General features: G+C 40.4%; 2 protein-coding genes across 6 annotated transcripts in view; one reads left to right on the plus strand and one right to left on the minus strand.

Annotated features, from left to right (window-relative positions):
* Positions 1 to 5,139: 5,139 nt before the first annotated feature.
* BCAT1 (branched chain amino acid transaminase 1) overlaps positions 5,140 to 27,215 on the minus strand; it is a 139,633-nt gene continuing 117,557 nt past the window's right edge. For all 5 annotated transcript variants that reach the window (XM_063446675.1, XM_063446677.1, XM_063446679.1 and 2 more), the window contains 4 exons: positions 21,407 to 21,492; positions 18,583 to 18,723; positions 13,392 to 13,466; positions 5,140 to 5,365 (listed from right to left, as the gene is read on the minus strand). In XM_063446675.1, the coding sequence (XP_063302745.1) occupies positions 5,324 to 5,365; positions 13,392 to 13,466; positions 18,583 to 18,723; positions 21,407 to 21,492 (344 nt within the window). In that variant the 3' untranslated portion in view covers positions 5,140 to 5,323. The remainder of the gene's footprint in view (positions 5,366 to 13,391; positions 13,467 to 18,582; positions 18,724 to 21,406; positions 21,493 to 27,215) is intronic.
* Positions 18,898 to 19,611, plus strand: LOC134600665 (ferritin heavy chain, oocyte isoform-like). Its single transcript, XM_063445038.1, has one exon. The coding sequence runs from the start codon at positions 18,984 to 18,986 to the stop codon at positions 19,512 to 19,514; it is 531 nt and encodes a 176-aa protein (XP_063301108.1). The 5' UTR covers positions 18,898 to 18,983; the 3' UTR covers positions 19,515 to 19,611.

Here is a 27,215-nt window from a genome sequence, read left to right on the forward strand (position 1 = left end):
CAAATTAAACAGCTCTGTCTCTGAGTTTGATGAGTTTAACCATCCTGTATGACGCTCTGGGGATTCTGATTTTACAGTAAATCCTGACAAACCATGAACACACAACTTTGAGCTCCGCGGGGGAGGAGCTACACGTATGGGCGTTGCTTTTACCATTAAAGAAAATTCCCGTTATTCAGTAAAGTGACTCTTTACACAGGATTGTGGGACATGTGAAATATTCTGTGTCCATACATTACATTAGCCCTATTATGCAGCTTTATATACTTTATATCACTGAGAGAAGCTGTGTAATGCGGGTTAATATCAGGTTAATCCTGGTACGTTTCTGTCATCCCTCCCTCTGACCCTCGTGTATAGGATCAGTTTGCAGGGTAGTGGTAGTGGGTATCTGCAGCACTCGATGTCCCGGACAATGCTTCAAGTATTTGTCATGTGCAAGGCTGGTGAAGGATTTGTGCCCCCCTTAAAAAAAAAATGCATCTTCACCTGTGTCCCCTCAAAGGAAACCCTGCACTTTCTGACTCCTACCACCTCAAATCAGTGAATCAGGAATACATGGTGGTTGGAGCATTGGCAACTTTGCTCCTCCCATTAAATACAACCAATAGCTGCTCTTCCTCTCTGGTGGCAACACTGCCGTTTGCTGTGGAGCTCTGTGATACACTCATACACACTGCACGTTACTGAGCTGTATTGCTGTGGAGCTCTGTGATACATTCCTACACACTGAACATTACTGTAAGTTTTATTACTGTAGAGCTCTGTGATACACTCATACACACACTGCACATTACTGTGAGTTTTATTGCTGTGGAGCTCTGCGATACACTCATACACACACTGCACATTACTGTGAGTCTTATTACTGTGGAGCTCTGTGATACACTCATACACACTGCATATTACTGTGAGTTTTATTACTGTGGAGCTCTGTGATACACTCATACACGCTGCACATTACTGTGAGTCTTATTACTGTGGAGCTCTGTGATACACTCATACACGCTGCACATTACTGTGAGTCTTATTACTGTGGAGCTCTGTGATACACACATACACACTGCACATTACTGTGAGTTTTATTACTGTGGAGCTCTGTGATACACACTGCACATTACTGTGAGTTTTATTACTGTGGAGCTCTGTGATACAATATGTGATAATAGATGTTTTGTACAATGCGATTAGTTTAATGTATAATTAAGGGAGCAATGCATGGAATTTTACAATTCAACAAATCTTATTCAACAAATCTCATTATAGTTGGCGTTGACGTGTTACAGTATATTAAACACTGGATATCACAGAGTAAATCTTCAATAAATGTAGCCATTGTTGGGGAGAAGGACCATTGTCCTCAATTATATACAGAGACACAAATTAACAGCGCAGCACACAGATAAATGATGTTTATTCACCAGTTCATTGAGGTTCTGTAAAACACATTCACATTTCATCTACACAATTTAACACAAAATACCTGGAGATTAGTGAATGCAAGGTGTGTGCTGCAGGCGCTCTTAGTTAAACGCCATTATTGATCTGATTGTACGGTGCACAGGAAGTGATTGTAATTAGCCATTTATTAGCAGCTGGGAACAATGAGTAAATGGGCTGCCAATTCAGATTGTTCAAAAGTCATTTAGCTTCAACTTTCCACCTCGGCGTCGTTTCATTCAGATACCATCTCCCAAGCTGTTGGGAGATGCAGGAAAAGTGTTGCTGGCAGGATGCAGCAGTCATGAGTTGAAGGGACAACATGGTCATCAGAACAACTACAGCTTAATGTACGGTATATAGCTTATTGTATAGTATACAGCTTAATGTACGGTATATAGCTTATTGTATAGTATACAGCTTATTGTACGGTATGTAGCTTAATGTACATGATACAGCTTATTGTACAGGATACAGCTTAATGTACGGCATACAGCTTATTGTACAGGATACAGCTTATTGTATAGTATACAGCTTAATGTACAGGATACAGCTTATTGTACAGTATAGAGCATAATATATAGTATACAGCTTAATGTACAGGATGCAGCTTATTGTACGGTATATAGCTTAATGTACATGATACAGCTTATTGTACAGGATACAGCTTAATGTACGGCATACAGCTTATTGTATAGTATACAGCTTAATGTACAGAATACAGCTTATTGTACAGTATAGAGCATAATATATAGTATACAGCTTAATGTACAGGATACAGCTTAATGTACAGTATACAGCATAATATATAGTATACAGTTTAACGTACACTGTACAGCTTAATATACGGTATACAGTTAATTGTACAGTATACAGCGTAATGTACAGTATAAAACGTAATGTACAATATACAGCTTAATGTATAGCATACAGCATACTATATAGTATACAGCATAATGTATAATATACAGCTTATTGTACAGTATATAGCTTAATGAATGATATACAGCTTATTGTATAGTATACAGCGTAATGTATAGCATACAGCATACTATATAGTATACAGCTTATTGTACAGTATACAGCTTAATGAATGATATACAGCTTATTGTATAGTATACAGCATAATGTATAGCATACAGCATACTATATAGTATACAGCATAATGTATAGTATACAGCTTATTGTACAGTATACAGCTTATTGTACAGTATACAGCTTAATGAATGATATACAGCTTATTGTATAGTACACAGCGTAATGTAGTTGTTCTGGTGAGTACAGTCAGTCTCTGCAGGGTTTTTGCTGTAAACACGGGTTGTTTCAGAGAAAATGTTGTGTTTACATTACTGGTTTTACCTTTTTATTGGGGGTAAAGTGGGGACGGCCCCCTACAATGCGTTTAACACTCTATAGTCAGGAATACAGGTTTGTGTTAGATGTAATACTTGCTTGTATTCCTGACACTTGTTCCTTTGATAAAGGAAGCCAATTAATGAATCACGGTGGTTCTACCGCAGGAGTAGGCAACAGTCAGCACTCCAAGTGTTGTGGACTAAATCTCCCCTGATGCTTTGCCAGCTAAGGCTGCAAATTGCAATCCGGATCAACATCAACATCAAATCAAATCCAAGCCATGATCACAATACGGAAACACACTGCGGAGCCAAGGCTGCACAGCCACGGGGGGGGGGGTCACACTGCACCCCAATATAGTAACGCTAAGATATTACATGTGTTGTCTGCTTTCTATGAGGCTTCTTATACAGCCTGGGGTATGGCATCGACCCTGCAGTCACTAGAAGGGTTGGATACGTATCTTTATAGATCAGTTATGATTATATATAGACCTTCGTTCCTCTTTAGGAGTTGGGTGTAAATAAAGTGTTTTCACTTTCCTTCTCAGTTTTGGAGTAATTCTGGGATTTGGGCTCTAAATCCACATCGTATCACTGAAACCGTGTAACATGAAATGAGGCACGCGCTCATCCTACGTGACTTTATACGCTTTAAATAACTTATCTAATATACTTTTATTAAAGATGGAATAAAAGCTACGTTTCATTGATAATTTATCCAGATGGAATACAAGCTACGTTTCATTGATAATTTATCCAGTTTATTTTGGGGACTGGTGACGTCTTCTGAATCAAATCAGAAAATGGGATATTCACCGAGCTTGGTTTACTATTAAATCAAAACAAGATTAAAAATGCAATGTTCTCTTACTAGATCATTCTGCAACGGAAAGGGGCCTACTGGGTCCTGTCTCTGCTCTCGTAAGGAGATTCTTACAATTTATTAAGAAAACATATAGCTATCCCAGCCCCGGTTTATGTTATATTGTATCGGAGGCCTACACATAAAGAGATTTGGTAGATACACATCTAATAATACCACTTCCGCCCTGTGGGTACTTTCACATGATCCCCTGACTGTGACATCCAGCCTATACCCCACCAAGTGAAGTCAGAGGGCTGTCCTGCTCCCCCAAAACAGGCATTACGTTATGGCAACAATTACAATTTTATAAAACCTCACCCGTCACTGTGCTTTTTACTCCATAATATTACATCTTCAATCAGTGCTATTATTTAATGCAGTTTAAAAATACAATTCTGTGCTCAGCGAGGGGTAATATACAGACAGGATGGAGTGTAACAATTTGTGCGTTAATTGTGTGCTGGCTCAGCGCTGTGTGTGTGTTTTGTCATTAACAGCATTTCAAATGGAAAGTCAAAAAATAATAATTCGTTATTGTTTGAGTAGACATTTGTATATCTATTGTCAGCACATAGCAGCAATACTTTTATAAAGCGCCGACATATTCCACAGCGCTGTACAAAATAAGTGCCTTTGGAAAAGCTTTGCTAAGAAAGGCTTGTGTTAAACACAAGTTTTGTGTATTTAAAATGTTATCTTTGCAACATTTTTCTCCTTATGTTTGGACAATATCTATTGCACAAAGAAAGCAAGATCCCACGCAATCTACAGCTGGGGCACGCAATCTATCCAAGCTGATTTTTATACTAAAGGTCCTTTAAAGGACCACTCTAGTGCCAGGAAAACATACCTGGGGACCCTCAGGGCACTATAGTGCCAGGAAAACATACTGATTTTCACAGTGAGAATCACGCAAGCGCCTCTAGCGGCTGTCAATGAGACCGCCACTAGAGGCTTTGGGGGAAGGCTTAACCCATTAATAAGCATAGCAGTTTCTCTGAAACTGCTATGTTTATAAAAAAAAAATGGGTTAACCCTAGCTGGACCTGGCACCCAGACCACCACTTAATTAAGCTGAAGTGGTCTGGGTGCCTAGAGTGGTCCTTTAAGTGCTTACTCATCAGATCTGTCGTTTTGGTTACAGCGTACTACGCTGTCGTGCCAATTTGCTCATTTGCAAAAGAATCCCCTTATCACATAGCCCGGCGCAATAAACCAGCCGCAGAGCATTCTGGGAGCCTGAATATAAACCAGAAAAAAATCATGTCCGTGTTAAAGAGGCAGAGTTTCAATATTGTTTGACACAAGTTTTTGGCAAAATACGAAATAGTCAAATGGAAGGCAAACCGCTCCTATAAGAATTAACGCCTAATGCCGACGATGTATTATTGCATTATCTACGATTTCACATTTCATTGTATAAGAACAGAAAAATAGAGGGTAATTGTTGCTTACACACAAAACATTACAAATTCCTAGAAGTAGGATCCAATATTTAAATTCAATGACTGATTACATTAGAGATCTCTAGCGAGTCTGTACAGCACAGCACGATATTTATCATTCAAAATAAGAACACACAGTTACACTACAGCTACTCCAGTCTTGTGCTTCCATAGGTAAACGGAGTGTAATCATTTTATCCTGGGAACGATGCTGGCTAAGATACGCTCACAGTCCAGTCGCTTTCCACCCTTCCGTACTGAAATTACAAGATGGAAATTAATTAGAATAATTATTATTATTAGAAGTGGATAAAGCCATGTTACAGTTATTGAAAGCTAGTTCTGTAACCTACCTAACCCTGAGAGATAACATTATACAAATATATTCGGGCCAATACAAACCATTGCGTGGAAATCTATTCACAAACCGGACTTAACATAGGACACAAGGCCATGTGTTTAGACTGGAAGAAAGAAGATTTCGTCTAAGGCAAAGAAAAGTTATTTTTTACTGTAAGAACAATAATTCTCTGCCTGAAGAAGTGGTTTTATCTGCCTGGGCAGGAGGGTGTTAAGGGGCATTTATTAAATATGTTAGGAGACTGGGACTGGCCTTACAAACATCCTGCACATTTGCATCAATGAGAGATATTTAAAGTTTTATTTAATACATATTCCAGCTGGATCGATCCTTTTAGCCAAATTAAATAAAGATTACAGAGCCAAAAATAAGTGTATCATAAATTCTACATTTCTAGAGATTTTAGGTACAGTTTTACAAGTCGCCCTCTGGTGGCTTAGTGAAAAAGTGCTTTATATACAATCTTTAGGGTTCATATTATTATTATTATTATTATTTTATTATTATTTATATAGCGCCAGCAAATTCAGTAGCGCTGTACAATATACAAAGTCTTTGCTCGGTGGAAACAGAGTATCAGGATTTGAGCCAAAACAAAAACTAGTTTAAAAAACAATATCTACACATGAATTGTTAGACTTGGTGTATATCTTAACTATTTAAATGCTTGAATAAAATGTCACCAAGCACAGCTCACTGTGTAACAGAAACACCCTATAGATAAACCCAATATATACACACACACACCCTATAGATAAACCCAATATATACACACACACACCCTATAGATAAACCCAATATATACACACGCACACACCCTATAGATAAACCCAATATATACACACACACACCCTATAGATAAACCCAATATATACACACACACACCCCTATAGATAAACCCAATATACACACACACACACACACACCCTATAGATAAACCAAATATATATACACACGCACCCTATAGATAAACCCAATATACACACACACACACCTTATAGATAAACCCAATATACACACACACACACCTTATAGATAAACCCAATATACACACACACACACCCTATAGATAAACCCAATATATACACACACACACCCTATAGATAAACCCAATATACACACACACACACCCTATAGATAAACCCAATATATACACACACACACCCTATAGATAAACCCAATATACACACACACACACACACACACACCCTATAGATAAACCCAATATATACACACACACACCCTATAGATAAACCCAATATATAACACACACACACCCTATAGATAAACCCAATATACACACACACACACACACCCTATAGATAAACCCAATATATACACACACACACCCTATAGATAAACCAAATATATATACACACGCACCCTATAGATAAACCCAATATACACACACACCCGATAGATAAACCCAATACACACACACACACACCCTATAGATAAACCCAATATATACACACACACACACCCTATAGATAAACCAAATATATATACACACGCACCCTATAGATAAACCCAATATACACACACACCCGATAGATAAACCCAATACACACACACACACACCCTATAGATAAACCCAATATATACACACACACACACCCTATAGATACACCCAATATACACACACACACACCCTATAGATAAACCAAATATACACACACACACACACACCCTATAGATAAACCCAATATATACACACACACACCCTATAGATAAACCCAATATATACACACACACACCCTATAGATAAACCCAATATACACACACACACACACACCCTATAGATAAACCCAATATATACACACACACCCTATAGATAAACCCAATATACACATACACACCCTATAGATAAACCCAATATACACACACACACACACCCTATAGATAAACCCAATATATACACACACACCCTATAGAAAAACCCAATACACACACACACACACACTCTATAGATAAACCCAATATACACACACACCCTATAGATAAACCCAATATATACACACGCACCCTATAGATAAACCCAATATATACACACACCCTATAGATAAACCCAATATATACACACACCCTATAGATAAACCCAATATATATACACACACACCCTATAGATAAACCCAATATATACACACACACCCTATAGATAAACCCAATCTATACACACACACACACACCCTATAGATAAACCCAATATATACACACACACACACCCTATAGATAAACCCAATATATACACACACACCCCCTATAAATAAACCCAATACACACACACACACACCCTATAGATAAACCCAATATATACATACACACACCCTATAGATAAACCCAATATATACATACACACACCCTATAGATAAACCCAATATATACACACACACCCTATAGATAAACCCAATATACACACACATCCTATAGATAAACCCAATATATACACACACACACCCTATAGATAAACCCAATATACACACACACCCTATAGATAACCCCAATTCATACACACACACCCCCTATAGATAAACCCAATATATACACACACACCCTATAGATAAACCCAATATACACACACACACACCCTATAGATAAACCCAATATATACACACACGCCCCCTATAAATAAACCCAATACACACACACACACACACACCCTATAGATAAACCCAATATATACATACACACACCCTATAGATAAACCCAATATATACATACACACACCCTATAGATAAACCCAATATATACACACACACCCTATAGATAAACCCAATATACACACACATCCTATAGATAAACCCAATATATACACACACACACCCTATAGATAAACCCAATATACACACACACACCCTATAGATAACCCCAATTCATACACACACACACCCTATAGATAACCCCAATATATACACACACACCCTATAGATAAACCCAATATACACACACACACACCCTATAGATAAACCCAATATATACACACACCCTATAGATAAACCCAATATACACACACACACACACACACCCTAGAGATAAACCCAATATATACACACACACCCTATAGATAAACCCAATATATACACACACACCCTATAGAAAAACCCAATACACACACACACACACTCTATAGATAAACCCAATATACACACACCCTATAGATAAACCCAATATATACACACGCACCCTATAGATAAACCCAATATATACACACACACCCTATAGATAAACCCAATATATATACACACACACCCTATAGATAAACCCAATCTATACACACACACACACCCTATAGATAAACCCAATCTATACACACACACACACCCTATAGATAAACCCAATATATACACACACACACACACCCTATAGATAAACCCAATACACACACACACACACACACACCCTATAGATAAACCCAATACACACACACACACACACCCTATAGATAAACCCAATATATACACACACACACCCTATAGATAAACCCAATATATACACACACACACCCTATAGATAAACCCAATATACACACACACACACCCTATAGATAAACCCAATATATACACACCCTATAGATAAACCAAATATACACACACACACACACACTCTATAGATAAACCCAATATATACACACACACACCCTATAGATAAACCCAATACACACACACACCCTATAGATAAACCCAATACACACACACACACCCTATATATAAACCCAATATATACACACACACCCTATAGATAAACCCAATATATACACACACCCTATAGATAAACCCAATATATACACAAACACACCCTATAGATAAACCCAGAATATATATTGGGTTTATTTATAGGGTCTATATATCGGATTTTTATACATTGGGTTTATCTATAGGGTGTGTGTGTGTGTGTGTATGTATATATTTATAGAAACAACACAGGTGTAGGCGCTCTCTAGAATGTATGGATGGACGGCAGCAGTAAACCAGCAGGACTCCCCAATACCTGCTATTACCCAGAAAGTGCAGAAAACAAAGTGGTAAACCGCGCCACACGATAAAAAACAGTATAAACAAAATTGTACATACATACAAGTAGTCCCAGTATTGAGGTAGTAAATGTAAACCTTAAAGGATAAAAATAAAAATAATAGTGCAATATGCCAATGTAAAGAGATACAATAGTGCTATAATGTAAAGAACCAGTAGAAGGACCAACTCACACTTTACAGAGCTGCTAAGAGCTCTGCTGATTAGCGCCTGGACGGTATGATCCCCGTCTAAGGATATGGTGGTGGTAACTGGTATCCAAGGCTCCACAGGCGTGTATAAAATAGAAACACAGAGAAGATCCAATAGTGTAATATGTATAAATATTGGAATAAAAAACAAGGGGTAAATACACTACTTACAATTTCCAGAGCACTAAACTTGCTCTGGTGGTGAGTGCTTGTGGTGGTATAATCCCCACCAAGGGATATAAGCAGGATCCAAAGTGCACAGGAATGAGAGGTAGATCAAAAAGCTGGAAGCAAACTGCAACTTTATTGTAAAATAAAATAAAAAACCTTTGTATATAAAATCTTCAGTAAAAATACAATGTCCAAAATTCAAAGGTTTTTTATTTTATTTTACAATAAAGTTGCAGTTTGCTTCCAGCTTTTTGATCTACCTCTCATTCCTGTGCACTTTGGATCCTGCTTATATCCCTTGGTGGGGATTATACCACCACAAGCACTCACCACCAGAGCAAGTTTAGTGCTCTGGAAATTGTAAGTAGGGTATTTACCCCTTGTTTTTTATTCCAATATTTATACATATTACACTATTGGATCTTCTCTGTGTTTCTATTTTATACACGCCTGTGGAGCCTTGGATACCAGTTACCACCACCATATCCTTAGACGGGGATCATACCGTCCAGGCGCTAATCAGCAGAGCTCTTAGCAGCTCTGTAAAGTGTGAGTTGGTCCTTCTACTGGTTCTTTACATTATAGCACTATTGTATCTCTTTACATTGGCATATTGCACTATTATTTTTATTTTTATCCTTTAAGGTTTACATTTACTACCTCAATACTGGGACTACTTGTATGTATGTACAATTTTGTTTATACTGTTTTTTATCGTGTGGCGCGGTTTACCACTTTGTTTTCTGCACTTTATGTATATATTTATATATACACACACACACACATCCTATAGATAAATGTATAAACACCCAATATATATATACACTTTATAAATACATCCTATATACACACACACTCTATAGGTATACCCAATATATACCCTATGTATATACCCTATATAGATATACCCTATACATACCCATATAGATTAACCCTATAGGTATACCCGATATATACCCTATAAATTAACCCTATAGGTATACCCGATATATACCCTATATAGATATACCCTATACATACACCCGATATATACCCAATAGATTCACCCTATAGGTATACCCAATGTATATATCCTATACATACACCCTATATAGATATACCCTATACATACACCCTATATAGATATACCCTATACATACCCTATAAGTATACCCGATATATACCCTATATAGATATACCCTATACATACACCCAATATATACCATATAGGTATACCCGATATATACCCTATATAGATATACCCTATACATACACCCGATATATACCCAATAGGTATACCCGATATATACACTATATAGATATACCCTATACATACACCCGATATATACCCAATAGATTCACCCTATAGGTATACCCGATATATACCCTATATATATATATACCCTATACATACACACAATATTTACCTTATATAGATATACCCTATACATACACACAATATATACCCTATAGATTCACCCTATACATACACCCGATATACACCCTATAGATTCACCCTATAGGTATACCCGATATATACCCTATATAGATATACCATATATAGATATACCCTATACATACACACGATATTTACCTTATATAGATATACCCTATACATACACACGATATATACCCTATAGATTCACCCCATAGGTATACCCGATATATACCCTATATAGATATACCCTATACATACACCCGATATTTACCTTATATAGATATACCCTATACATACACCCAATATTTACCTGATATAGATATACCCTATACATACACCCGATATATACCCTATAGATTCACCCTATACATACACCCGATATATACCCAATAGATTCACCCTATAGGTATAGCTGATATATACCCTATATAGATATACCCTATACATACACACGATATTTACCTTATATAGATATACCCTATACATACACACGATATATACCCTATAGATTCACCCTATACATACACCCGATATATACCCTATAGATTCACCCTATACATACAACCGATATAATAACATACACCCGATATATACCCAATAGATTCACCCTATAGGTATAGCCGATATATACCCTCTATAGATATACCCTATACATACACCCGATATTTGGCTTATATAGATATACCCTATACATACACCCGATATTTGGCTTATATAGATATACCCTATACATACACACAATATATACCCTATAGATTCACCCTATACATACAACCGATATATACCCTATAGATTCACCCTATACATACACCCGATATATACCCTATAGATTCACCCGATATATACCCTATATAGATATACCCTATACATACACCCGATATTTACCTTATATAGATATACCCTATACATACACCCGATATATACCCTATAGATTCACCCTATACATACACCCGATATATACCCTATAGATTCACCGTATAGGTATACCCGATATATACCCTATATAGATATACCCTATACATACACCCGATATTTACCTTATATAGATATACCCTATACATACACCCGATATATACCCTATAGATTCACCCTATACATACACCCGATATATACCCAATAGATTCACCCTATAGGTATAGCCAATATATACCCTAGATATACCCTATACATACACCCGATATATACCTTATATAGATATACCCTATACATACACCCGATATATACCCTATAGATTCACCCTATACATACACCCGATATATACCCAATAGATTCACCCTATAGGTATAGCCGATATATACCCTCTATAGATATACCCTATACATATACACAATATATACCTTATATAGATATACCCTATACATACACCCGATATATACCCTATAGATTCACCCTATACATACACCCGATATATACCAATAAATATAGATATACCCTATACATACACCCGATATATACCCTATAGATTCACCCTATACATACACCCGATATATACCCAATAGATTCACCCTATAGGTATAGCCGATATATACCCTCTATAGATATACCCTATACATACACCCGATATATACCCTATAGATTCACCCGATGGGTATACCCGATATATACCCAATAGATTCACCCGATAGATATTCCTTCTGTGTTTGTCAAGTCGTACTGTGCCCTTTCACTGTTAATGTTAAACTGTCAGGATATTGCATAACGTGGATTACAAAGTATTGCGTATTTGTGTTTATCCTTCAGTAATTATTTTACAGGAACGCACTGACCTAGTCCTCTCTAGTTAGCGAATTCTTCTTACTCATGTTTGGATGCAGATTAACCCCTTCATGATGATTAGACAGGTCCCCGAATAAAGGGATGCGAGATTAATGTGGCAATTTATAAATAACACAATTCTAATATAATAGGTCTTAAATTTAGAACTCCCTAAGGATTTCACAGAATAAAGTACAAATAGATTTCTGGATAACCAAAATAAATGTATTGCTAGTCAATAACGTGCCGCGTTAGTCACTACAGTGGCCGGTATTTTCACGGCATTTCTGATTTTACAATCTGTGCGACATGGCAGTATGCGGTATTCATATACTCCAAGTGTGAAAGCTCTAGTACCTGGATGTCAGCTAGCGTGTTCAGGATGCGTGTTGCAATCTTTGGCCCGTTTTCCATGGTGGGAATGGGAAGATTCTGCAAAAGATAAAATGTATTCAGAATGAGGCTCGTTAATGGTTAACAAAGTAAGAAACTCAATTAATTATATTTACTGTCTCAGTCTTCACTTATTCTGTATTTGGAATTTCACATTTAGCATTAAATACCTTTTTTATTATCCGTGAAAGCCAGAAAAGTGCTTTCAATGCCCTCAGAGACTTTCATTCCCAAAGCAGACCTTCTCTGCGGCTTATCGGAGCGATTCTATTTTCTATTCTCTATCCTCTATTCTCACTATCCTCAATCTCGTCCCACTATCCTCCCCCCTCTTTTCTCACTATTCCCCCCTCCCATTTCTCACTATTCCCCCCCCCCCTTTTCTCACTATTCCCCCCCTTTTCTCACTATTCCCCCCCCTTTTCTCACTATCCCCCCCCCCTTTTCTCACTATTCCCCCCCCCCTTTTCTCACTATCCCCCCCCCCCCCTTTTTCTCACTATCCCCCCCCTCTTTTCTCACTATACCAGTAACATAATTTGATATTCAAAATAGTAATGCACTATATGGGGATTGAAATTTGAGAAAATGCTATTTTGTGTGTATGAAGTATCACAGTGGATAATGGTTTACCTAGATAAGCACTAATGCACTCTATAATGGTATGTCACTGCTTTGACAGGAGGGTATTTGATTTATGTACGTTTAGAAGTGAAGTAATTGAATTATTGATATAATGTCCAATAAGAAGTGTTGTATTAGGGTTTTTTCTCTCTATAAATATGGGGAAATAAGTGGAAATAGCACAGAATAAAAGGAGGAAGAAACATAAAAATAAAATAGTTATGTATCATAAGTGAAATGGCATGTTTTGAACATGTTCATTTTTAGGCACTAAACAATATGATAGTGCAGGATAGAGGGAAAGAATGGAAACCACTTAATGTATTGAATTGGATAGAATATTTATTTTTTATATTTATATATATTGGGTAAATGGACCACTATAGGCACCCAGACCACTCCAGCTCAATGAAGTGGTCTGGGTGTCAGGTCTCTCTAGTTTTAACCCTGCAGCTAAAAGCATAGCAGTTTCAGAGGATCTGCTATGTCTCACTGAGGGTTAATCCAGCCTCTAGTCGCTGTCTTCCTGTCAGCCGCTAGAGGCCGCTTCCTCGATTCTCAGTGTGAAAATCACATTGAACTCATGCTGGACGTTCATAGGAAAGCATTGAGTAATGCTTTCCTATTGGCAGTTTGCATGTGCGCCTGGCTCTTGCCGCGCATGCGCATTCGGAGCTGACGTCGGCAGGGGGAGGAGAGGTCACTAGCGCCGGGCTGAAGGGGGGCCCTGAGGGAGGAGGGGGGAACCTAATAACCCTATAGTGCCAGGAAAACAAGTTTGTTTTCCTGGCACTATAGTGCTCCTTTAAGAGATCAAGGCTCGGATAAAATAGAGCAAGCAGATAAGCACTGAATGCAATTTGATTAAACTATTCACCCGGACAGTCATGTAATCACACAAGGCGGGTGGTAGACATATTGGACTGGGCCCAGCAGGAAGGAGCTCCCCTTCTGACCCTGTCGGTGGATGCAGAGAAGGCCTTACACAGGGTCGTATGGGATAGGCTGGATAGCTAATGCAATTGGTACATTATATTCATCCCCTTCAGCTAGATTGATGGGACAGGATTTTTGTATGGATTGGTTCAATATATCAAATGGAATAAGGCAGGGGTGCCCTTTATCCCCTTTATTATTATACACTATCTATAGAAACCCTGGCTATCAATGTAAGAAGCAACCCTCAGATCAAAGGGGTGATATTAAAAGACAGGGAATTAAAGATATGTCTATATGCCAATGACATTCTTATTTCAGTAACAGATCCGCATCTTTCTCTACCACATTTAATGCAGGAATTTAAAAGATATAGTATTGTATCGCATTATAGATTAAATATGAATAAAACATCGGTTCTAATTAAAAATATTGAAGCCGATAACCTTAAAAGACTTAAAAAGGATTTTGATTTTACTTGGATATCAAAGGCTATACGATATTTGGGTACAGATATTACCGCAGATCCAAATGTGATAATGGAAGTAAGCTTTACTAATTATATCTGTAGAGGTAAAAGACCCTGAATAAATACTGTGATTTTGTCCAAAAAGACCATCAGGGGGGTATAGGATATCCGATAATCAGAAACACCTATCAGGCGAATATGATTATCCACGTCCATTAATTACAAGTTAGCGATTTGAAGGATCAGGTGTGGTATAAGTTGGAAGAAAGTAGGCATTGAGAACCTGGATTTTCTATTGTGGAATGACATGGGAAGGAAGACAAGTATTAATGATACAAATAATTAATTAATAATTGTGGCGAAACCAACCTCGCCACTGGGCCCTGGAGAAGCCTGTTTGCTAGCCTCCTACCTGCTGACTATGGCCCCTGGGTTATTTGGGGCATATTGTACTTTATATTGCTGCTACTGGCCCTTTTAAAATCATCGATGGACATATTGGGACTTTTTGGGATTGTGGCGAAACCGACCTCGCCACGTGTCCTTGGAGGGGGCTGATTGCCCGCCTCTTGCCTTTGGACTATGGACCAGACTTTATGGGAATGTGATACCCCAGATAGCCATACCATGGAGCCTATTCATATAATGAAAGACTATGGGAAAGACTTTAGCTCCATGGCAATTGTACTGTGTGAGAAGGATCTGCGCGCTATTCGGTAGTTTTGTGCGCGCAGATCCCAGCTATCTGGGGATAGGTGAAATGTCTGTGTGTTATGTGTAAAAGGTGAATTTATGTATTTTAAAGTGTTTTACTGTCTTTGTGTCCCCATGTGCTTAATGGAGTCTGTCTCTGTGCTGGGAGATAATTGAATTACTTCTCCAGCACAGAGAAGGCCCTGTAAACCTGGAAAGCTAGGGGTTTTAAAAGATACTTTACTAACTTTTGAACCCCTGGTCTGATCCATGCCATTTTTTAATATGTTGTTCCCCTGAATGGATTGATTGTGGGTATGTATTTTTATGTGAATGTGATGTATGGTTTTGAAGTTACAGATATTGTGTAAAAGTTATGTTTTAAACTGTATAATAAGTGGATTATCTCTCAGGCTAAGGGGAGGGGATGTGTGGGTTGTACCATATCTCGGATTGGTTATTTTATGCCTCCCCCTGGGTGTGGCCTGTATGTGTGAGATGGAAATAAAAGCCAGGCTGGATGAGCCAGTCCAGAGTTCCTGTTTTACCCTCAAAGTGATGTGTCGTCTCATTATTGGGGGAAGGATTTATTGCATGCTGTTCCAGTTGACTGCTAGGAGTACAAGCCTATTCGTATGGTTCCTATTCAATGGTCTATAGCATTCAGAGGCTTGGGAGAATTTAAAAGGTTTCTCGGATTCGGTGATTGTGGTGTCTGCCAGAGTGCTTGGAGTCCTCAGGAAGCACTAGGAGCATCCATTAACGTAGGTACCAAGTCGGGGTGCCAGGTGATCCGTTACAATAATATCACAAATATTGAAAGAATGGCAAGGTATAAAGAAAGATATAAAAATTAATAATAAGATTTCTGAAGGTTCTAATATTACAATATGGGAGACAGTAATGCCTGACATTGATTTAAGAAGTTGGACTACGAAAAGGAATGTACAATAGGGGAAATATGTGAGAATTATCAAATATCTTGATAAATAAAAGCAGAAATTGAACCTCTCTCAACAAGATATATTTAAATACCTTCGAGCTCAAGGGTTTCTTAACCCCTTAAGGACACATGACATGTCATGATTCCCTTTTATTCCAGAAGTTTGGTCCTTAAGGGGTTAAGGAACATCTATTAAAGTCGAATAATGATATAATCAAGCTACTTAAGAAAACATTCAATGGCACAAGTCAAAAAGAATCTCTCTCTAATGCAAGGGGATTATTAAACATGAAAACTTTCATATTAAAATTGTCTCCTATGAAACAATGGAAAAAAGATTTAGCGACCTCTATAAATTATAGGGTTTGGGATTCTACACTTCACACGTACAGGTGGTAAAAGTCACGTACAGGTGGTAAAAGTCACGTACAGGTGGTAAATGTCACGTACAGGTGGTTAAAGTCACATACAGGTGGTTAAAGTCACATACAGGTGGTTAATGTCACGTACAGGTGGTAAATGTCATGTACAGGTGGTAAAAGTCACATACAGGTGGTACATGGCGCTGTAAGGCTTTCTAGGATCCCCCCTTCTAATTCTCCAGTTTGTTGGAGATGTTTACACCAGGAGGGAGCCATGTATCATATAGGGTGGAATTGCCCTACAATAGTTCAATTTTGGGACTTTATATTCTATTCAGTTTTAAATACTATTGGAAGACCATTGATTAAAAACCAGAAACTGCTCTGTTAGATATAAATAGTACGATAGGTGTTAAAGAACATGATATTTCGACCACCCATTGCTTAATGGCAGCAAAAATATGAATTGCTAGATACTGGAAGCAAGTAATTATTCCAACAAAAGCATTATTCATAAAACAATTGTTTTAGCAATTGGAGAAGGAAAAAAAATATGCTACTTTACAATGATCACTCGGAATATAGATTTTCATCGATTTATAGAGAACTAATAGAAAAGGTTACTGCCCTTTATATTGAGCCCTAAAAAGAGCGTGTTTTTATCTAATACATTGGGAATAATACAAGTTAAAGTAGTGATCGGTCTCACAGTCGCAGTGTTAGTCTTAGTGATTGTTTAAGTGATGTGGCTGTACGGTTATTTATTATGTATGGGAACCATGCTCACGACTGTATGGGATTTATGTCATAACGCCACCTTGTATGATATGTTTTGTATTTTATTATGTTAAAATAATATATGAAATTATAAATAAATTAATTTGAAAAAAAAATAAATATCAGGAACGAAGCTACACATAAAACGAGATATATTCTATAATACCTTTCTCAGAACTTCGATGAATAAGTTAAATGTGAGCTGCACAGGTTTCACTAGAAATCTCACAGATCATCTATATATCCCATAAACCTCAATGTAGAGAGGATTTAAGGCCAAGGCTCCCACAGGGTAAGGATTGTATAGAAGCATCCCCAGGATTGGCTGATATGTTATTTATACCATGTTACCTCATTCTTGTACAGGATGTCACCAATTGGGGACACAACGCAGGCCGTCCCAGAGCCGAACATCTCCTTCACACGGTTTTCCTTTAATGCTTTCACCAGATCCGCCATTGTGATATATCTTTCTGAAACTTTATATTCCCCCTGTAACAAGATAAACAGATCATTACTGTACAACGCCTTCACCAGGTCCGCCATCGTGATATATTAATATTCCTCATCAATAGAGATAAAAGGATCACACCGGGGGCTGTATTACTGTACAACGCCTTCACCAGGTCCGCCATCGTGATATATTAATATTCCTCATCACAGATAGACCGTGAGGTATCAGGAGAATCGTTACTGGGGTTCCCGCTTCAACAGTGATTGGACGGAACCCGATACCACAAACAGCCGGAACCATGAGCTCCCAGATCCGACAGAACTACCACCAGGACTGCGAGGCCGCCATCAACCGCCAGATAAACCTGGAGCTCTATGCGCCCTATGTGTACCTCTCCATGTCCTATTACTTCGACCGCGATGATGTGGCACTGAAAAACTTCGCAAAGTACTTCCTGCACCAGTCCCACGAAGAGCGAGAGCATGCAGAGAAACTGATGAAACTACAAAACCAGCGCGGTGGGCGTATATTCCTGCAGGATGTGCGGAAACCAGACCGCGATGAATGGGGAAGTGGTCTAGAAGCTCTAGAGTGTGCCCTTCAATTGGAGAAGAATGTTAACCAGTCACTGTTGGAGCTACACAAACTATCCACAGATCGCAATGACCCCCATCTCTGTGACTTCCTGGAGACTCACTACCTGGATGAGCAGGTGAAATCCATGAAAGAACTGGGAGATCATGTGACCAACCTACGCAGACTGGGGGCTCCTACAAATGGCATGGCAGAGTACCTCTTTGATAAAACACACACTGGGGGAAAGTCATGACTGAAGGCCAATATCTTGTTCTCTGCATGCTCAACTTTAAAATGTCTGTATAATATTTGAGATCACTTACTCCTTCTCCTATTTTGGCACAAATAAATTATAGACTTGGATAATATTGTCTTTAGATAATAATAGTTCGAATGTGACACTACATGGTGTGGGTGACAGGAACAATCATTCCATCCTGGTAGTAGCTCCATGTGAGATGTAGGGCATATGTCTCTATAGGCTAGGCATGTGTAGAAGCCAACATAATGTTTGAGCATTCATACATACACATGGTAAAGCAGTGGCCCTATCAATGATTGGGCGTAGAACTAGCAGTTTTTAGTAAGCCATAGCAAAGCTGGAACAGGTGGGAGGAAAAAACAGAACCTAAAATGTTTGTTCAGTGGGTTGTTTCACCAGTGCAGTTTACAAACTAAATGTGGTCTTGATGATAAAAAAAGCTAAAATGTCTTTGTTCAGTACTAATAATAAATGCTCACATTAAAGAATCTTAAAAAAAAAAAAAAAAAAAAAAATATTCCTCATCAATAGAGCTAAAAGGATCACACCGGGGGCTGTATTACTGTATAACGCCTTCACCAGGTCCGCCACCGTGATATATTAATATTCCTCATCAATAGAGCTAAAAGGATCACACCGGGGGCTGTATTACTGTATAACGCCTTCACCAGGTCCGCCATCGTGATATATTAATATTCCTCATCAATAGAGCTAAAAGGATCACACTGGGGGCTGTATTACTGTATAACGCCTTCACCAGGTCCGCCACCGTGATATATTAATATTCCTCATCAATAGAGCTAAAAGGATCACACCGGGGGCTGTATTACTGTATAACGCCTTCACCAGGTCCGCCATCGTGATATATTAATATTCCTCATCAATAGAGCTAAAAGGATCACACCGGGGGCTGTATTACTGTATAACGCCTTCACCAGGTCCGCCATCGTGATATATTAATATTCCTCATCAATAGAGATAAAAGGATCACACCGGGGGCTGTATTACTGTATAACGCCTTCACCAGGTCCGCCATCGTGATATATTAATATTCCTCCTCAATAGAGATAAAAGGATCACACCGGGGGCTGTATAATGCCTTCACCAGGTCCGCCATCGTGATATATTAATATTCCTCATCAATAGAGATAAAAGGATCACACCGGGGGCTGTATTACTGTATAACGCCTTCACCAGGTCCGCCATAGTGATATATTAATATTCCTCATCAATAGAGCTAAAAGGATCACACCGGGGGCTGTATTACTGTATAACGCCTTCACCAGGTCCGCCATCGTGATATATTAATATTCCTCATCAATAGAGATAAAAGGATCACACCGGGGGCTGTATTACTGTATAACGCCTTCACCAGGTCCGCCATCGTGATATATTAATATTCCTCATCAATAGAGATACTAGGATCACACCGGGGGCTGTATTACTGTATAACGCCTTCACCAGGTCCGCCACCGTGATATATTAATATTCCTCATCAATAGAGATAAAAGGATCACACCGGGGGCTGTATTACTGTATAACGCCTTCACCAGGTCCGCCATCGTGACATATTAATATTCCTCATCAATAGAGATAAAAGGATCACATCGGGGGCTGTATTACTGTATAACGCCTTCACCAGGTCCGCCATCGTGATATATTAATATTCCTCATCAATAGAGATACTAGGATCACACCGGGGGCTGTATTACTGTAGAACACCTTCAGCTGGTTATAACACGTTACCCTCTATACCTGCTATCTATAACGGTAACCTGATAAAATGATTTATACTTAGTTACTAACTATGCACACATACAGAGAGACAGTTACCTGGTTACCTACCACAGAGAGAGAGAGAGGTGATATTTTGAGTTACCCACCCACTTGCGCGATAGATCCAAGATACTCTGCCTCACAACTCCTGGAAGAATGATGCCATCTAGTGGTGGGGTTATCAGCTCCTCCTCTGTGAATAAAGGGAGATTTAGTTGCCACAAATGAGGTTTTACATTGTAACTGCTTTATGGGGTAAAGGAATAAAATCCGTTGTGGGGAACTTGTCAAACTGAACCGTAATCCCCCTATGGCACAGGATATAGTGTGACTTCTCGTTAGTTACAGAGTAAATTAATTATGAAACAAGAAATTATTCTATTTATTAATTCCCAAATATCTTTTAAACAAAGAAAAAGTGCAAACGAAATACGAATTCTTTTTAAATTAGGCAATGCTTGAAAGTGGATTTATCAAGCTAGCGCAGGTGCCATTTTGGGCTACTGGTTTATATGATGATTGCTCCTAATTTAGTCATTTGCCCCAGAATAGCTCCTGTTTTGCTTTGATAAATCAGGAATTCACTAATGAGAGAATTGTCTGTAATTAAAGGTGAATTCCTAATTCCAAACTGGAAAATTCACAATCAGCTATGCTGCCAATTAATCGATTTTGGCTGAAAATGTGTGAATTCAGTTAAAATTCAATGTATACTCTCACGAATAATCCTGTGAGGATTTTGCATTATTATTATTATTATTATTTATATTATTATTATATTATTATTAATATATTATTATTATTAGTAGTATATTATTATATTATTATATTATATTATATTACCGGTATTATTGCTTTGTTTTAGTGATATTGGTTATTGGTGTGAAGGTGTGAATGTCATAGAATATCCAAAGCCTGCGCGTTCAGAGATCGGCACTGCGTTTGGAAATACAAAATAACTGCTTTCACACCCCGGACAATACTCTCTGTTCTCAATCGGAATATACCGGTAATCCTTTGAGTCACAAAAGCATGTGGCCTGTCATCTTGACACTGAAATAGTTAAGTAAAATGGCTTCCGAGGGCTGCCAAACCCACAATGTTTTCTTGAACGCATATCACTTCATCATGAAGATGGCCCCTGTATGAACAATGCTGCAGTATGCAGCATTCATAATATTCATCCCGGAGTATGCAGCATTCATAGTATTCACTCTGCCGCACTCATAGTACTCATCCTGCAGTATGCAGCATTTATAGTATTCATCCTGCAGTATGCAGCATTCACAGTATTCATCCCGCAGTATGCAGCATTCATAGTATTCATCCTGCCGTATGGAGCATTCATAGTATTCATCCTGCAGTATTGAGCATTCATAGTATTCATCCTGCAGTATGCAGCATTCATAGTATTCATCCTGCAGTATGCAGCATAGTATTCATCCTGCGGTATGCAGCACTCATAGTACTCATCCTGCAGTATGCAGCATTCATAGTATTCATCCTGCAGTATTGAGCATTCATAGTATTCATCCTGCGGTATGCAGCATTCATAGTATTTATCCTGCGGTATGCAGCATTCATAGTATTCATCCTGCAGAACTGGTTCGTTCCCATAATTGTTTAAATTCTGCAAACTATGTGCTTCTCATATAAACAGACAAGTGCTGTCGCTACATGAAGGATGACACGGTAATGTATTACAATAAAATGATTTAACATTAAATCAAGTGTAGCGAATCACTGTACACGCCATTGTATGCGTTATTCTACGGAGGGGACCAGGCTCCCTACCTGTCGAGAGACACTTATAGTTACAGTAAAAAGCCCCCTACAATTGGTCAGCCCCCCCCGGAGCACGTCTTGGACCGACATCGTTCCATCTCTCCCCTCCCCTGCCTGGAGCGCTGCAGCATGAAGCACACTTTGGGTTTGTGGCGGAACCCGCCTGGACACTGGGCATTGGAGGGGCCTGGCTGCCTGCCTCCTACCTGCTGACTATGGCCCCTGGAAAATTGGTACGTTTAAAGAACTATATTTGGGCATGTAATATTTTATATTACTGCTATTGGACCTTTAAGGGCCATCCGTGGACCTATTGGGACTTTTTGGGATAATGTACCTTTAAGACTGTGGAGCATATTACAGTAATGTATTTGTGTGTTCAGTTAACCGGAGATATGTATGCAGCATTTCTGATTGTTCGGTAGAATCCCTCTGTGACAGACCCCTTTTGGAGTAATAGATACCATCTCAGAGAATTGCCGTTGTACTTGGATTATTGTGGATTTCGGGTACTTGTGGATCCGTACGGTACACGCAGCCACGTGTAGAGAACAATGGGTCGCGGCCATTTTGACCGCATGAACTAATGACCGAACACTCACGAACTTTCCACACGACGAATTTCAACCTTACCGGTAACGTACGCCCATGCTGGTCGACAGATCCAAAGTACCGAACTAGAGACACCAGATCCAAGAGAGAGTTTTCGTTTATGTTATATGGTTCCTGAGTAAATGGTGCAAACGTGTATCTAGCGAACGGCCCAACCGATCTAGGGGATTTTCACGTATATTGTTCCCTTAGATCTCCGTTCCCTAATACACGTAGTGCAGTGCATTTTCGTTATATATTGTGTGTGTTATTAAACGTGTAATAATCGTGAAATATTCTGCCCGGTACAGTGGGAGTGACTCCCACTGTAAATGTATTATCTCCTCCGGATACGGGGAGGAGTTGTTGTACGGCATAAAAGCCCGAGTTGCAGAATAAAGATTATTCCTACTTTGACCCTCAACACAGAGTCTCGTCTCGTGCTTGGAGGGGATGGCTATTATGCGGATTCGTATTTGCTGGGAACCTGTTATGCTTTAGCTGACTTCATCTTGGGGGGGAAAGGACACCTTCTCAGCGGCGTAACCCCCTACTACACCGGGGTGCCGCTACAATTGGTGGCAGCGGCGGGATCGTTCTTTCACCCCAGAGGGACAGCTACCGAGAGCAATCAGGATGGAGGCCTACTACGGAAGGTTGAAACGATCTACCCTAAAAGACTTGTTGGAGAGCCGTGGTCGTTCGGCTAGCAACAAAAAGAAAAGAGACATTTTGGCAGAATTGGTCGCATTGGACTTAGCTGAACAGAATGGCGAACTGGGTGTCGAACCAAACCCAGAACCGGAGATCGCATTGGTCCGAACCCCGGAAGACGAACGATTCGACCACGAGGTGAGGGTAAGGCTGGCTCACTACGGACCAAACCCCTCACCTAGGATCGTGACTCAAGTAATTGCGGCGGTCGATGCCAACCGGCGCCAGACTTCAGCCAGCGCCAGTCCAATTGCTGGGACTTTTCAAACTCCCGAGGAAAAGAGGAAAGTACACTTTGCCGCTTTTAAAAATTTTGTGGAAACAGAGGGGGAGATTGACCAATACTTAGCGGATTTTGAGCGTCAATGTGCCCTACATAAAGTACCCTCCGAGGAGTGGGTTAAAATTTTGTCTGGCAAATTATCCGGACGAGCCAGTGATGCTTTCCGGGCGATCCCGGACCATGAGGTGGGAAATTATCGCTTGGTCAAGGAAGCTCTATTGTCCCGATATGCGGTAACCCCCAAAGCATATCGGAGACGCTTCCGGGAATCCCGAAAGCAAACCGGTGACTCCTACACCGAATGGGCCTGCCGATTACAACGCACGGCTGGCCACTGGATGGATGGGTGCCAAGCTACCACCGCGGAGGAGGTATTACAATTGTTTTTGTTGGAGCATTTTTTTGAAAAGGTGGACAAGGAGCTCAGAGAGTGGATTCGGGATAGGAGACCCCTTACCCTACCCGAAGCCGCCCGGTTGGCCGACGAGTATGCAGACGCCCGCAAACCCGACCCCTCGGTCCAAAAGACAGCTCCCCGAGTAGAAAGCCGCCCCGTCGGCCCTACTCCAACCACCCCCGCTAATCAACCTAGCAACAACACTTCCTCCCGCTTCGCCCAGTCCAGTGCCACGGACCGCCGGCGGTGCCATAGGTGCCAACAGGTGGGCCACCTGAGAGACAAATGCCCACTAGATCCAGCTCGACAAGCTTCTTGGAGGAAGCCCGCTGAAGGGAACACCCGGCCCTTTACCTCAGGGGCCCATTGCATTGAAGCCCAGCCCCTGGGGGAGGAGCAATGGGAAATTTTGCACGAGGCCAACCCCCTATATGCGGCTGCCGTAGACAACCGTCAACATCACCGACAAACAGTTCGAGTAAATGGACAAGTTGTCAGTGGATTACGAGACACTGGGGCCACCCTAACATTGATCCAACACGACCTGGTCCCAGAAAAAGAACATACTGGACAAACGGTGGCCGTTAGAGTGGCCGGGGGTGCGGTGCATCGTCTCCCCACGGCCCGAGTGCATTTGGATTGGGGGGTGGGAGCTGGCCAAGTGAATGTGGGCCTGATGAAAGGGCTACCAGCGGAAGTCCTCTTGGGAAATGATTTGGCCCCTCTGTTGTCCGCTTTTGCCCCTCAAGGCCCTGCTGGAGCCTGCCCTGTCACCACCCGGGCTCAGGCTCGTGCCATTGGAATCGGTCCGCCGGTCACGGAGACCCAGGTAAGATCTAACCCTCCGACTGTGACCTTAGGACAGACCCCCTTAGACTGGGATACCCCTGAGACTTTTGGGAGGGAGACGCGGGAAGACGTCACTCTACGAAAGTATAGGGATAAGGCTGACAAAAAGGAACCAGGGACAGATGGGGAAAGCTACGAGTGGGTGGGGGATAGACTGTATAGGATCAACCCAGGAGCCCGCAACAGGTAAAAACCCCGTCCCGCAGAAGCAACTAGTGCTACCGAAAAAATACCGGCAAGAAATCATGAGGATCGCTCACGATATACCCTTAGCTGGCCATTTAGGAGTACGTCGCACGGGCCATAGGATTACCCAGAATTTCTTCTGGCCAGGGTTTAACCGGGACGTGCGACAATACTGCAGAACCTGTGACACTTGCCAACGGGTGGGTAAGAGGGGAGATCGCCCGAAGGCTAAATTAATGTCGATGCCGATCATTGGGGAACCTTTCTATAGGGTCGCCGTCGACATTGTAGGCCCCCTAGCGCGACCTAGCCCATCCGGTAAGAAGTACATTCTTACTGTGGTGGACTATGGGACCCGGTACCCAGAGGCAGTACCCCTGTCAAATATTGAAGCTGAGACGGTAGCCGATGCATTGGTTAAGATATTCACTCGGGTGTGGTACCCTAAAGAAATCCTATCCGATCAGGGAACCCAGTTCACTGCCTTACTCACACAGCAGTTATGGAAAGTGTGCCACATTAAACCCCTGCTCAGCTCCCCGTACCACCCCCAAACTAACGGTCTCTGTGAGCGCTTTAATGGGACTCTCAAACAAATGTTGAGGACCTTTATGGACGGTTGCAGAGACTGGGAGAGATTCTTACCCCACCTGTTATTTGCGTATAGGGAGGTCCCCCAAGAATCTACGGGTTTTTCTCCCTTTGAGTTATTGTATGGGAGGAGGGTGCGAGGGCCCCTCGATCTCATTCGGGACCACTGGGAAGGGGAAACCGAACAAGCAGGGACGCCTATTGTGCCATATGTCCTGGAACTCCGGGACCGCATGGAGCAACTCTCCCTATTGGTAAGGGAGAATCTCCAGGCGACCCAGGGGCGACAGAAACGATGGTACGATAGGGGTTGCCCGGCAATGACTATTCCACATAGGGCAGAAGGTATTGGTGCTAAAACCGGTGAAGGACAACAAACTGCAGGCTGCGTGGCAGGGTCCTTACAAGGTTCTAGCCCAACTCTGTGATACCACCTACCTTATTGCCAGCTGTGCAGATGAAAGGATCCAGCGATCCTTTCATGTGAACATGTTGAAGGAATACCAAGAAAGGCAGGAAG

The sequence above is a fragment of the Pelobates fuscus genome, chromosome 3, assembly GCF_036172605.1.
Source record: "Pelobates fuscus isolate aPelFus1 chromosome 3, aPelFus1.pri, whole genome shotgun sequence".
NCBI lineage: Eukaryota > Metazoa > Chordata > Amphibia > Anura > Pelobatidae > Pelobates > Pelobates fuscus.